Source organism: Bubalus bubalis, chromosome 14 (assembly GCF_019923935.1).
Source record: "Bubalus bubalis isolate 160015118507 breed Murrah chromosome 14, NDDB_SH_1, whole genome shotgun sequence".
NCBI lineage: Eukaryota > Metazoa > Chordata > Mammalia > Artiodactyla > Bovidae > Bubalus > Bubalus bubalis.
Window position 1 is genome coordinate 9,213,416 of NC_059170.1, and position 13,402 is coordinate 9,226,817.

General features: G+C 45.8%; 1 protein-coding gene and 1 pseudogene across 1 annotated transcript; both read right to left on the bottom strand.

Annotated features, from left to right (window-relative positions):
• Nucleotides 1-2,856: 2,856 nt before the first annotated feature.
• Nucleotides 2,857-7,143, bottom strand: LOC102392354 (spleen trypsin inhibitor I). The gene is made up of 3 exons (XM_025263375.3): nucleotides 6,844-7,143; nucleotides 3,882-4,073; nucleotides 2,857-3,432 (listed from the first exon to the last, which is right to left on the bottom strand). The coding sequence occupies exons 1-3, from the start codon at nucleotides 6,935-6,937 to the stop codon at nucleotides 3,422-3,424; spliced, it is 297 nt and encodes a 98-aa protein (XP_025119160.3). The 5' UTR covers nucleotides 6,938-7,143; the 3' UTR covers nucleotides 2,857-3,421.
• A 3,457-nt stretch (nucleotides 7,144-10,600) lies between these two features.
• On the bottom strand, nucleotides 10,601-11,316 carry LOC112578906 (annotated as a pseudogene).
• Nucleotides 11,317-13,402: the final 2,086 nt, after the last annotated feature.

Genomic DNA, 13,402 nt, shown 5'->3' on the forward strand with positions numbered 1-13,402 from the left:
TCCATAGGGAGTGGTTGAAAACTGAGACTGGAAGAATCTAAGGGAAAGGGGAAAATCACAATAAGAAAAACAAATATATAGAAGAATGGAAGATCATTTAAATGAACCACTACAGATATTAAAAAACAATTAAAAATTGTAAAAGCAATCCTGACAGGATAAACAGTAAAAGGATCAGCATGAAAATGTAAAGGAGAGCATCAAAATCACAAAATGTGAAGGACAGGAGTGTAAAAAGTAGATCTTTTAGAATGTGTTTGAACTTGAGTGACTTTCAGTGTAAAGCAAGGAGGTATAGCTGTGGGTCAACATTCTTGAACTCCATGGTTACCACAAATCAAAAACAGAATAGAGTCACAAAAACTAAAAACAAAGGAACTTAAACATACTAAAAGAAAATCAAGAAACCATAAAAAGAAAAATAAAAAGAAGAAATGAATAGAGAATAACTAAAAAAACAACTGGAAAATGAGGATTATAATGACAAATCATATAAAAATACTCAAGTTATTTTTCACAGATCTAAAACAAATAATCATAAAATTTGTACAGAACCACAAAAGACCCCGAAGTGTCAAAGTAATCCTGGGGGAAAAATACAAAGCTTGAGTCATGACTCTTCCAGACTTCAGACTATAGTACAAAGCTAAAGCAATAAAAGTATTTTATTAATACAGAACCAGACATAGAGATCAATGGAATAGGTCAGAATAGAGAGTCCAGAAATAAACTCCTGCACCTAGAGTCACTTCATCTATGACAGAGGAGAAAGGAATATACAATGGAGAAAAAACAGTCTTTTCAGCAAAAGGTTTTGGGAAAGCTGAACAACTAAATATAAGTCAATGAAATTTGAATACTTCTTCATATCATATACAAACATAAACTCAAAATGGAATAAAGACCTTAATATAAGACAAGATACCATAAAACTCCTAGAAGAGAACACAGGCCAAACATTCTTGGACATAATCAGGGCAATATTTTCACGGATCAGTCTCCAGTGCCAAAAGAAATGAGGGCAAAGATAAACCAATGGGATCTAGTGTGAAGTGAAAATTGCTCAGTTGTGTCTGACTCTTTGCAACCCCATGGACTATACAGTCCATAGAATTCTCCAGGCCAGAATACTGGAGTGGGTAGCCTTTCCCTTCACCAGGGCATCTTCCCAAGCCAGGAATTGAACCAGGGTTTTCTGCACTTCAGGTGGACTCTTTACCAACTAAGCTATCAGGGAAACCCTATCTAATCAAACTTAAACTTAAAAGCTTGGGCAGCGAGGAAGAGATCACTGACAAGACAAAAAGACAACGTACTGAATGGGAGAAACTATTTGCAAAATACATGACCAATAAGAGGTCAATATCAAAAGTGTACGAACAGCTCTTGCAACTCAACATTGAGAAAACAAAAAAATCCAATTTAAAAATGGGCAGAAGACCTAAGGAGATGTTTTTCTAAAGAAGACATACAGATGGCCAACAGGCACATGAAAAGATATCAACATTGGTAATTATTAGAAGAATGGAAGGGCTTCCCTGGTAGTTCAGCTGGTAAAGAATCCACCTGCAATGCAAGAGACCCCAGTTTGATTCCTGGGTTGGGAAGATCCCTTGGATAAGAAATAGGCTCCCCACTCCAGTATTCTTGGGCTTTCCTCTTGGCTCAGATGGTAAAGAATCCACTTGCACTGCGGGAGACCTGGATTCGATCCGTGGGTTGGAAGATCCTCTGGATAAAGAAATGGCAACCCACTGCATTATTCTTGCCTGGAGAATCCCCATGGACAGAGGAGCCTGGCGGGCTGCGGTCCATGGGGTTGCAAAGAGTCAGACAAGAATCAGTGACTAAGCACAGCACAGCACAGAGGGAGGGGACATATGTAAACCTATGGCTGATTCATGCTGATGTTTAACAGAAAACAACAAAATTCTGTAAAGCAATTATCCTTAAATTAAAAAGTAAATAAATTTAAAAACTGACAATGAGATAAAGCATCACGTCAGTCAAATTGGTATCATTGGGAATTCTAGAAATACAAGATACAGAAGAGAGAGTGGAGAAAAGGAAAGTGCCTTGTACACTGTTGGTGTGAATGTATATTGGTGCAGCTCCCATGAAAACAGTATGGAATTTCCTTAAAAAGCTAAAAATAGAACTACTACATCATCAACTACTATATTATGCTGGGTATATATGTGGAAAAAAGAAACTTTAATTTGAATAGATACACGCACCTCAAGGTGCATAAAAGCCTCGTTTACAAATAGCCAAGACGTGCACAATGCAAGTGCCCATCAACGATGACTGGCTTAAGAAATGTGGTATGAAAATAAGACTGGATTCACAGACACAGATAACAAACTTATGGTTACCAAAGGGGAAAGGAAGGAGAAGGAGTGATAATCTGGGGAAATGACAAGCACAGAGCCTGGCAAATGGCCAGTGCTCACTAAATGTGAGCTTGGTCCTCTTTAGCTAGACTTGGAAGTCCCCTATCCCAAAACAATGACAGGGAAGGGGGTTCTAAGGACAAGTTGACAACTGAGCCTCATGCTCCTTCTTTTCTCCTTCTGAGAATTCAGGAAAATAACATGCCCTGAAGTTTGACCTGGCCCAAGAAGTGAAGGACAAAAGTTTTCTTGTTGAGGTGTCGCTCATCCAGTTTTTCATGTACACTGGCACGGCCATAAGAGGTAGATGTCAGTGTAAGGGGTTGGCTCCTTCTACTTGGTAGGGCTGAGTCTGAGGAGAGGTGATGGGGAGCTGCCCACCCATCTGCATAAAATGAGAAAGACCATCATTTCCTATGGGTTAAAGTTCTTAGTTGCAAACAACACAATCCACTCCAGTTAGTTTAATTAAAATATGAATTTATTTAAAGATAAGGCCAGACTCTTTGAAGCCACAGACCTTCAAATCAATGTGAGGAGGAGGCTTCGTTCATGAAAAGACCTCTCCCACCACTGAGCTGAAAATTCAATGATGGAAATTCTACTTTCGCCAGTAGAGGGAGAGCAGTGATGGTGGGGTGGAGGATGAAGGTAAGCATGCCGTGAGGAGGAAGATTAGGACAAGAATCCAGATTTAAATCTCAGACTCTACAGATGCTCCAGTCATGGGGAATTTTGCTCCTGCATTCCTTCCTTCCTTCCTGCAATATTTCTGGACGGTCTTCTTTGTGCCAGAAATTGTGGGAAGTGTGAGGGATAAAGGGAAGATTTGCTTTCAGGGTGCTTAGAACAAACTGGATGAGATAGGGCTAAAGTAAGTGGACCTGTGGAGGAAGGAAAGAGACAGATTTCTGCTGAGGAGGGGAGGGTTGAGAAGAAAGAAAAGGAGGCTGAAATTTTTCAGAAGCAGCTAGAGGCCAGCCTTGGGTGGGTCCTCCTCATACTTCAGCATCTCAGGGGAGCACAGTTCACAGGTTCTCTGTAAAAAGAAAGGAACTTGCTGATTGACATCCCTGAAGGCCCAGACCTGGACCCTGTCCACCCTGACAGGTCCTAGACCATCCCTGAAATGTGTAACCACAGTCCTCCCAGGACCAGGGTAACCATCAATAAGCAAGGGAGTTTTCCAGGCTGAGGTGGAGCACTGGGGAGCACTCCAGACTTGCTCTGCAGAGTGACTGACTCAGTGTTCCTATCTGAAAAATGGGAGCATGTGAGTAGGCTCAGATTATGATGATGGGGCTTCTAGGGGGTGACCTTTCACCAAGCTGGTCCATGGAGGACACGCTCAATCCACGGATACTGCTGCCACTTCTCTTGGGAGGCAGCGAGGAAAAAAATCACTTTTTTGGAAAGGTGTGTGGCCTTCTGAGCGCCACCACTTTCCCGAGCCCTTCCCCTCTCCCTCTGCCCTGCCCCCTGTCTTACCCCGGGGCCCAATAGCACCACCACAGGTCCTCATGCAGTCCTCCGCGCTCCTGAAATTGTTGCTCTTAGCTTTGCAGCCGCCATATACAAAGGTCTCGCAGAACCCAGACTTCATGTTGTAGAAGTATCTGATCATTTTGGCCTTGCAGGGACCCGTATATGGAGGCTCTAGGCAGAAGTCAGGCTGCTGGGCTGCAGGGATGGGAGGATCTCAGTTAAAGAGGGAAGGTCATCATAGCTCAGTCTACAAGATGAACAACTAAAACCACCAGTTTGTGATAGAGAGTGATGGGGGGCAGGCACAAGTGTGAAACGTGAAAAGGCCTTTTGATCCCCTGCTTTCCAGGCCATTATTATTAATGTTGTTAGGTGTGACAATGACAGGGCAATATTATAAATAATTACATGCCATTGATGAATGTTTATGGATTAATTAGCATGATGCTACTGATTAGTTTCAAAAGTAACACTAAAGAGGGACACATATAAAAATACTCTCCATGTATAGAAATTACTGGAGCTGGACAATGGATCCATGGCTTTTATAATACTATGTTTTCTACATATGTGTGTGGTTGAAACTTCCACTGTTAAAAAAGAAAGCATTATTGAGCCGAGTCTCATTCTGCTCACCTCAGGGCCAGCCAATAATCCGGAGAAGAGTTGCTGGAACTAGGAATAACATTTTTAATCAGAAATTGGGCCCACGGATATGATAGCATGCTACTGTCTCAAGAAAACCATCTTCCCCACAGTATAAATTCCTGTTCCTTTTATACAAAAGAAGGGGAGGGCGAAGAGCCCACTGTGGCAACGCCAGTGGCAATGGCTAAACTGGACCACCAAGGGTTGCTCATTTACAGTTACCCCTTGATGAAGGTGCCCACCTGGATGCCAGCCAATGGTTGAGTAGGGCTGCGTGACCCGTCACTATTACAAAGTGTGAGGAAATCATGCCGTAAATGGAGAAAGGCGTGGTAGAAAAACACACCGGTGTTTACTTTGGTTACCTCATGGAGACTGGAATAATAGAATATTGAGAAAATATTGATACTGTGACATATAAAAGAAGTATTAACTTGTTCTGCATCCCATTCCTGGCACAGAGCTCCTAAAACATTGGAATTTCCTAAGAGATGAGAGCAAAGGGGAGTCCTTTATCATGTGAGGGAGATGAGTTTTGTAAAGCCTCAACCAAAGCCAAGAATGGGGATAAGTTGTCAGGGGAAACAACTGCCTGAGTTGGGTGTGGGAATTTTCATTCCTACCTTCCCCTCTTTCATTGTATCCACATCTCAGGAAGGGGAGAGGGATTGGAGGTTGAATCAATCACAAATGACTAAAGATTTAATGAATCATGATTTGTGATGAAGCCTCCCTAGATATCTTAACATAGCAGGATATCTTCAGGTTATTCAAGAGAACTGGAATCAACCCAGGGAACAACACAGGTATATTCATCATGGCTCACTGGACCCCTGCAGCTGCCTGCCCAGGGGCCCCCGTCCCTGCTTTTCACCCCCTAGAGGCCACGCTCCACACTGCAGCCACAAAGACCCTGTTAAAACTCCAGTTGTGTCTTGTTGCTCCCATGACCAGTCCCTCAGTGGTTTCCCAGCTCTCTCAGAGTCAAATTTTTATCCTTATAAAGTCCTAGAAGGTTCCTCATGACCTGCCCCCATGGCCTCTCTGCTTCATCCCCTTCCACTCCCCTCCCCTCACCCACTCAGCTTCAGCCACCCTGGTCTTGGCTGCTGCTCAAACACACCAGGCTCCATTTTGGCAGCTTCTGCTTAATGTCTCCTCATCACAGAGGGTTTCCCTGATCCTCTACAGCCTCCTGAATCCCTATAACTCTCCTTTCTCACAACACTCATCATGATCTGGCATAGGATTTCCCCCCGTCTTTATTGTCTGTATCCCTCTTAGAAGGCATATTATTTTTTACTATCTTTTGTTTACAGCTGTTTTCCTATATCAAGAAATACACTTTTTAGGGACAAAAAGCATAAGTATTTGATGAATATTTATCAAGGGAATAAATCTCCCATTTCATCCTCATGCCAAGTGCACAGTCATTGAAAAGGTTTCACCCACACTTCAAGTGTTGATAACAATTTCTGCGGTCACTTACATGTGTGATCAACTAGCTCTAAATTCAGAGGTTCCACGACCCACCTCTCATGTTCAATAACTTATTAGAGTCATTCATGGAACTCTAAAAAACCCTTTACTTACTGTCTTCAGTTGTTATAAAGCATAAAACTCCAGGGACAGACAAATGGAGAAGAAATATCGGTCAAATGGAGATTTGGGGGTGCTGATCCTCCAGACCCTCTTAGCACTTTCCCCCCTCACAGTCCCTAACCCTCCCCTGAGGCTCTCTGAACCCAGTGTGTATGAGTTTTGATTAAGGATTGGAGGTAGGTAATTTGATAGAATCAGGGCCATTGTTGACTGAACACAGTACTTCTCCTCTCCCCAGAGGGACAGGGTTGATAGTTCTAACCCTTTAATCACCTGACAGCATGTTCTAGAATCCAGTCCCGTCCAGACACTATCTAAGGTCCCATTCTTCACTCATCTCATGACTTACAAAAATACAGTGAATTCCTAACGTTTCAGGAGGCCTGGGGCATGAATCGAGACAAGGATCAAGTACGGATTTTGTATGATGCTATGTGAGGTGCAGGGGCAAGGCAGCGACCAGGAATAGAGAGTCTCAGAGATGAGGTCCCTGATCTGGTAGAGTCAGGTGGAATGCTTTTTTCCCCCAAAACTTAACACGCAATGATATCTATTGAGAGTGAAAAAATGTCCCTAGAGTGAAAACTGCCCAATTTATAAGAAGAAATCCAGAGAGGGTTGACAACACTTACCCCTCCCCCTACTCTCCTGTGCCTTCTATGGGCTCCCTTCCTCCCCACCCCAACTTTTAGAGGAGAGATGAGCCAAGACTTACTTTTGGCCTGGTTGCTGGTGTCACACCCTGGAGTGCTGGCCGCCAGGGTGCCCAGGAGGACCAGAAGGGCTACAGAGAGGCAGAGCCGGCTCATCTTCGTGGCCTTGCAGGAGGGCTCCTGGGGAAGGCTGGGGGTTGACTGTGCTTTTCATACCCCAGTTGAAGGGTGGGAGCAGGAGATAAGGAGGGGAGTGAGGAAAGGGAAGATCTGGGGTCAGTCTCGAACAGTCTGTAATGTCCTTACAGAACCAGACTTCCTGTTTCCACTGCTAGAGCCATAGGCCCAGTAACAGCGTTTCTCAGACTTGACTCTGACTGTGGATCTGGTGGAAACACAGATTGTGATTCCACAGGTGGAATCTTGTCCAATATGGTCACTCAGGGAGCATCCCAGCACCTAGGGCAAGGCATGGCCTGTGATGGATGGTCTGTGAGTGGATGAGAGCGAATTAAAAGATGGATAAGTGAACAGCAGTATGCTAGTTGAAGTCCTCCTTTTCAGTCTCCTGCAGATTCATCACCTCTGGGCATCGGTGCCCCCACCATCACTTGACTCAGACTACAGAGACACCTTTCTGCGACTATTGAGGCAGCATCTCAGCTGCCTGGATGTATACTGCTTACCTGGCACTCTTCCAGGCAGAGGCTGAGCTAGAGGAAGAGCTTCCGTATCTGTGGCACAAAGCCTGTTGTCTGGGAAGGAAAGGGAGTAAGGGGAGGGGGCAAAGGGGAAGAAGGGAGCTGAACATGTCTCCACAGCCTGGCCACCTGCTGGCCCTCACCTGGCTTCACACACAGGAGGGCTGTCTGCCAGAGTGGACCTCAGGGGACCTTGGAAGATCACCTGTAACCACCCCCTTCCTCCTGCTCTCTCCCCAGGGGTTTTGGGACCAGAGCACCTCAGTTTGAATCCCGGCTCTGCTTTTCTAACTTTGTACTTGAGGATGTAAATCCCCCAGAGCCCCGTGTCTTTACGCGTCAGGTGAGATCAGCGCTGACCACATCACAGGGTTGCTGTGGAAGCCATGGAGGCAACAGACATATATATTCCTTCTCCCTGAGAAGTCAAAGCCCTGTGTAGTAATAGCAATAATAATAATAAGTAATTGTGACAGTTAACACCTAGCTCCTTCTAGATACAGGCATTATCCTTAAGCCCTTGCTGCATATTCACTTACCTAATCCTCACGGTAGTCTTAAAACAGGGGGTGAAGAGCTGTTACTATTGCTTCATGTTGCAGATGAAGAAATTGAAGGCAACAAGCAGTTAAGAAATTTGCTTAAAATCATACATGGTAGAGACAGGATTTGATCCCAGGAATCTGACTTCAAGTCTGTGCACCATGCGCTCTGTTGCTTTGTAAGATGTAAAATTCAGGGCACATGTGAGGGGTGAGACCCACAATGTCTTCACTCATTCTCATCTAGTCACTCCCAGTTAGGGCCATGGTGCACCAAGCCACCATTACACAGTGACCTACCCAGACACAGACAAGCATCTTCCCACTCACACACACACACTCACTCACACAAACACACACACACTCTGTGCTCAGCTCCAGGGTCAAGGAGAAGGGAGCTGGGCTCAGCGTCCAGAAGCCCCAGGAGCAAGTCCAGCCAAATGTCAAGCAGGCACACAGCTGGGTGATGAGCTGAGAGGACACGAGGGCTGCCTTCCTGCACAGACACCCTTTCCCTGGAGAAGGGCAGGAGCTCTCAATACTGAGCTGCCCCAGGACAGAAGGGCATCAATAGCCAGCAACTCACCAAACAAGCCACTGTGAGTGGAGTGTCTGCCCTCTCCTGAGACATTCCACATGCATGATTTCATTTAGCCTCATGTCAATCCTACAACATCTGAGATTCTCATCCTATTTTGTCAAGGAGAAAGCCGAGCCTCAGGAGGTGAAGTCACTTGCTCAGGACACATGAACAACAGATGGTACAATGAGGATTCTAGTTTAGAAGGCCTTCTGACTCTGCCCCTCTCCCTGCTTCAGTCGGTCCATCTGAGACCAGGGAGCAACAGAAAGCCTACCTCCCACCCTAACAACAGAAAATCTTCTTTCCTCCTTGCTCATCTCTCATCTATCTGTCTGCCTCTCGTTATCTCTTCCAGTGTCCTCCTGTCTTCTGGCTATCCTCCATCTGGTCCAGGCTGGAGGCCTCTTGACCCAGAAGCTGCCCCTGATGAGGTATCTATCTTCCCAAGGCCTCAGGCATCCTTGGAGAAACTACATGGCGGAAACATCACAGGGTGTGGGGGAACCTCCTTGTTTACACAAGAGCCCTGGCCCCACAGCTTGAACTTCCTGCTCCCCCCTCCAATTCCAACTCCTGAGAGGAGTGAGGCTGCCTTTAGCTTGCCTTTAGCACCTGCCTTTAGCCTCCCTGAGAAACAGATCCATCAGAGTTCAGTAACGTATGTGTGGAGATGTTGGTATAACGAGGGACTTGGTGCTGGAAGAAGATCTGAGGAAGGCTTCTGAATAATTAAAAGCTAGCATTCATTGGAGGTAACTCTCAGGCAGCCTCAGTTTTGATACCTCCTCTTATAGTGAGTTCACTATCATGTGGGCAGCAGGTGCCAGGTGACAGCATTCATCATGAGAACAATCCTTTGTCCCATTCAACCAGTAAAAACCCCTCCCTTCCCTCTGACCCAACCTTGTCATTTCTGTCCTGACTTTAATTTCAGGAAACCAATTGACCCATTCTACTGTGTTTGTCCTAAAACAGCCCTAACAGAGACTTGGAGATGGCAATCAAGGTAATTTCCCTCTCTCCCACAATGGTCTTTTAGGGGGACTTCCCTGGCGGTCCAGGGGTTAGGACTCCATGCTTCCACTGCAGGGGTCATAGGTTCAGCCCTTGGTTGGGGAACTAAGATCCCACATGCCATGTGGTGTGGCAAAAAAAAAAAAATTATCTTTTAGATTTTTGTGCAATATTGCTGAGTCCCCTCTATCAGCTTCAGAATATTAGTCCTCAAAGTTTGGGGAGTCCCTCTTCCCCACTTCTGACAATTTATGCAGAGGCTTACAGGATGTCCCATGGGGCCCTCAGGATGCCCCATTACTGAGTAGAAGAGAGGTTAGTGAAATAAGGGAAGGCTAGTCAGTAGGATCAGAGGTCCCAATTCGCCCTCTGAATTGCTTCCCCCATTTGGGCAAGAGTGAGGCAACCCACTCCAATGTTCTTGCCTGGAGAATCCCATAGACAGAGGAGCCTGGCAGACTACAGTACATGGGGTCACAAAAAGAGTCAGACATGACTGAGTTACTTAGTACACACAAGGAAATCAGATACTGTGGGAATATGAACGAATGAATGAAAATGACAGAGAGGAATGGGTAGGAGTAGATGGTGAGCATGGGTCCATGGCTCAGGGAAGTATTTCCAAGGATGCATCACCCTTCTAGGTGATTATAAGGCCCCCTGGTTGCCAGGGATTATGGGACAACTTTTTAAGACTCCACTGGGTACCATTTACAGTGAGTATCAGGACACCTGGCTGAACTCGGGAGCACGGGGATGAGTGAGCAAAGGGCAAGAACACCACCACTTAGTCCTCCTGCTGCTTCCGCCCTGTGTCCCTGGCACCCACCTGGCAAGCTGGACAGCTGGTGGCAAGAGCTGCTTAGGCAGCCTGGCTGAGTGGCATCAGCAAGTAGAGGACATCAGGCAAACAACAGGAGAGTGTGAGAACTGCTGGGATGAGAATGCAGAGAAAAGGAGTAAATAAGTGCAAGCAAATTCAAGATAGTGACTGCGGAGCGCAATGCAAATCTCGAGTGCGATCGCAGGAAGGTAACGGTTCAACCATCTTGTCCTGTGACTGACCACCAAGATGGGAGGTGTGGGCGTGGGGGAGCAGCGGGAAGAACTCTCCAGGCCTGCGGAACAGGAATGGCCACGGAAGGAGGACAGGAGGCCAGAGGGTGAGGCGGTGGCCAAGGGGTTTCTGTACCAAGTCATCGGCCATGGATTGGGCCCCGATGTCAAGGGAGAGGCTGCTCAGCTGAGGCTGGTTCTGAAATTCACGATAGAAGGTCCCAAAGGAAGGATGTCATCTTTAGAAAAAGCTGGTTTAAAGTCGATCATGACGAAGTCGTCCTGGGTATGGCCGCTGCTGCCCCCGCTGGAGCCATCAGAGTGCAAGCCGCCCTGGAGAGGAGATGTAGTCTCTGGGGAATCTGGCGGATTCCCCATGGGATCCGCATCCTCCAGCTCCAGGTTCTTGGGAGCAAACATGGCAAAGGGTATGTTCAAACTGGTCAGGGTTGACTGGTTGATGGGCTTGTTGACAAAAGCCCCCACTTTCTGGACAAAGATGGTCTCCAAGACATCGTGGGGGCAGGCCCGTCCCTTGCTGCCGTTTGATACAGTTTCAGCGTCCATACTGCTGGACGGCGTGACGGTACCGTCCAGCAGAGGAGTCTCTGGCACAGCCACAGATCCAGGGTGTCCCATGCCACGAAATGTTGGGGTCCCCTTGCCTGAGGTGGACATATTACCTCCTATACTGCAGTCCTATACTTCCCTGGTGGCTCAGACGGTAAAGCATCTGCCTACAATGCAGGAGACCTGGGTTCAATCCCCCGGTCGGGAAGATTTCCTGGAGAAGGAAATGGCAATCCACGCCAGTATTCTTGCTTGGAAAATCCCATGAATGGAGGAGCGTGGTAGGCTACAGTCCATGGGGTTGCAAAGAGTCAGACATGACTGAGTGACTTCACTCACTCTGGGTATCCATTTAAAGGACGTCCCAGCTTGCCCAAATGGGGCCAGTTTAATAGTGTTTTCATGTTACTGCCTTGGGGATGATGTGAGCTTGAGCAACATTTATACAACACGACCTAAATTCCCATTACAGATGAGACAATCGAGGCCTAGAGACTTCAAACAGCAGTTTTGTTTTGTTTTTTAAAAAGAAAGAAGAGACCTTTACAGAGCTGGTTCTGTCCTCACTACTTTGAAGTCTCGGGGAGACTTCTCGATGTTTCTGAGTTTCACTCTCTTTACATAATAAATGAGGAGAATGCTTATACCTGTCAGTGTCTCCAACCACAGATCACCCAAAATGCTCCTGTGCTAGTTGAACGAATAGTACTCATTACACACCCTGGGAAACCATATGGCTTCTCTTTAGGAGGATTTTAGGAAGAACTGACAAGATGTGGCTTGTGTTAGGTTATTTTGGGGAGGGTTTCAGGAAGCTGGCTTTGCTCTGGATGTTGGTGGGAAGTGGGACTATTCTCTGACTGGATATCTTAACTCTCAGAAAGGAAGACTAGATAGAGGTTAGAGCTCACTGGGTCTAAGTAGCTGTCATTTAAAATAGGAAGTAGCTGTCATTCAAGATAGGAAGGTGCTCAGTCATACTGGTGCTCTGTGTAGTTTAGCTACTGTTGTCTGTGCTCAAACATGATTACTGAGTGGCTTATTTTGGTCTTAATCCATCTGGCACTGGTGGTAAAGAACCCATCTGCCAATGCAGGAGACATAAGAGATGTAGGTTCCATCCCTGGGTCGGGAAGATTCCCTGGAGGAGGGCATGGCCCCTCACTCCAGTATTCTTGCCTGGAGAATCCCCATGGACAGAGGAGTCTGGGGTCACAAAGAATTGGACATGACTGAAGCAACTTAGCACGCATCATGGACACAGAAAGACCTTATCTGATGTTGAAGTTTTATGAAATGTATATGTTCAACAGGAGAGCATAAGGCCCACTGGGGTGCCAGGTCAGGTCTTAAAACTCAGAGGTTGTTTTTCTCTATCTCTATCAATCTCATAAAATTGTGGTGAGGATTGAAAAGATATTATCTCTGTTAAATGCTTTGTATAGGTATTGACAACTGTAACCTTTTAATGAATGTCAGATCTGATAAGAGTAATACTGTAAAAATCTGTTGCTTAGTTATTGTGAATAATTATTAATTTATGCTGCTGCTGCTGCTAAGTCACTTCTGTTGTGTCCGACTCTAAACAACCCCATAGACGGCAGCCCACCAGGCTCCCCCATCCCTGGGATTCTCCAGGCAAGAACACTGGAGTGGGTTGCCATTTCCTTCTCCAATGCATGAAAGGGGAAAGTGAAAGTGAAGTCGCTCAGTCGTGTCCGACTGTTCACGACCCCATTGACTGCAGCCTACCAGGCTCCTCTGACCATGGGATTTGCCAGGCAAGAGTGCTGGAGTGGGGTGCCATTGTCTTCTCCTAATTATTAATTTATAACAGTTAATAAAAAATGATTTGGTATTAAGGAGAAAAGACTGGCTTAGTAACTCACTATGTTGCTCTGTGATCTTGGGCAAGTTACTTCACAACTCTGAATCACAGATTGTTTGTGAACGAGGATGCTGGTGTCTGTTTTAAGCAATCTCCAGGTTTGGGTACTTTAAAAAAATAATTTATTTATTTTAATTGGAGTCTAATTACTTTACAATATTGTGGTGATTTTTGAGAACCATGTTGATTACGCTGCTAAAGTTCCTTGAACACCAGGGACTAAAGCAAAGTGTCTAGAAGCACATAGAGTTTTAGTTTCCTCTGCTC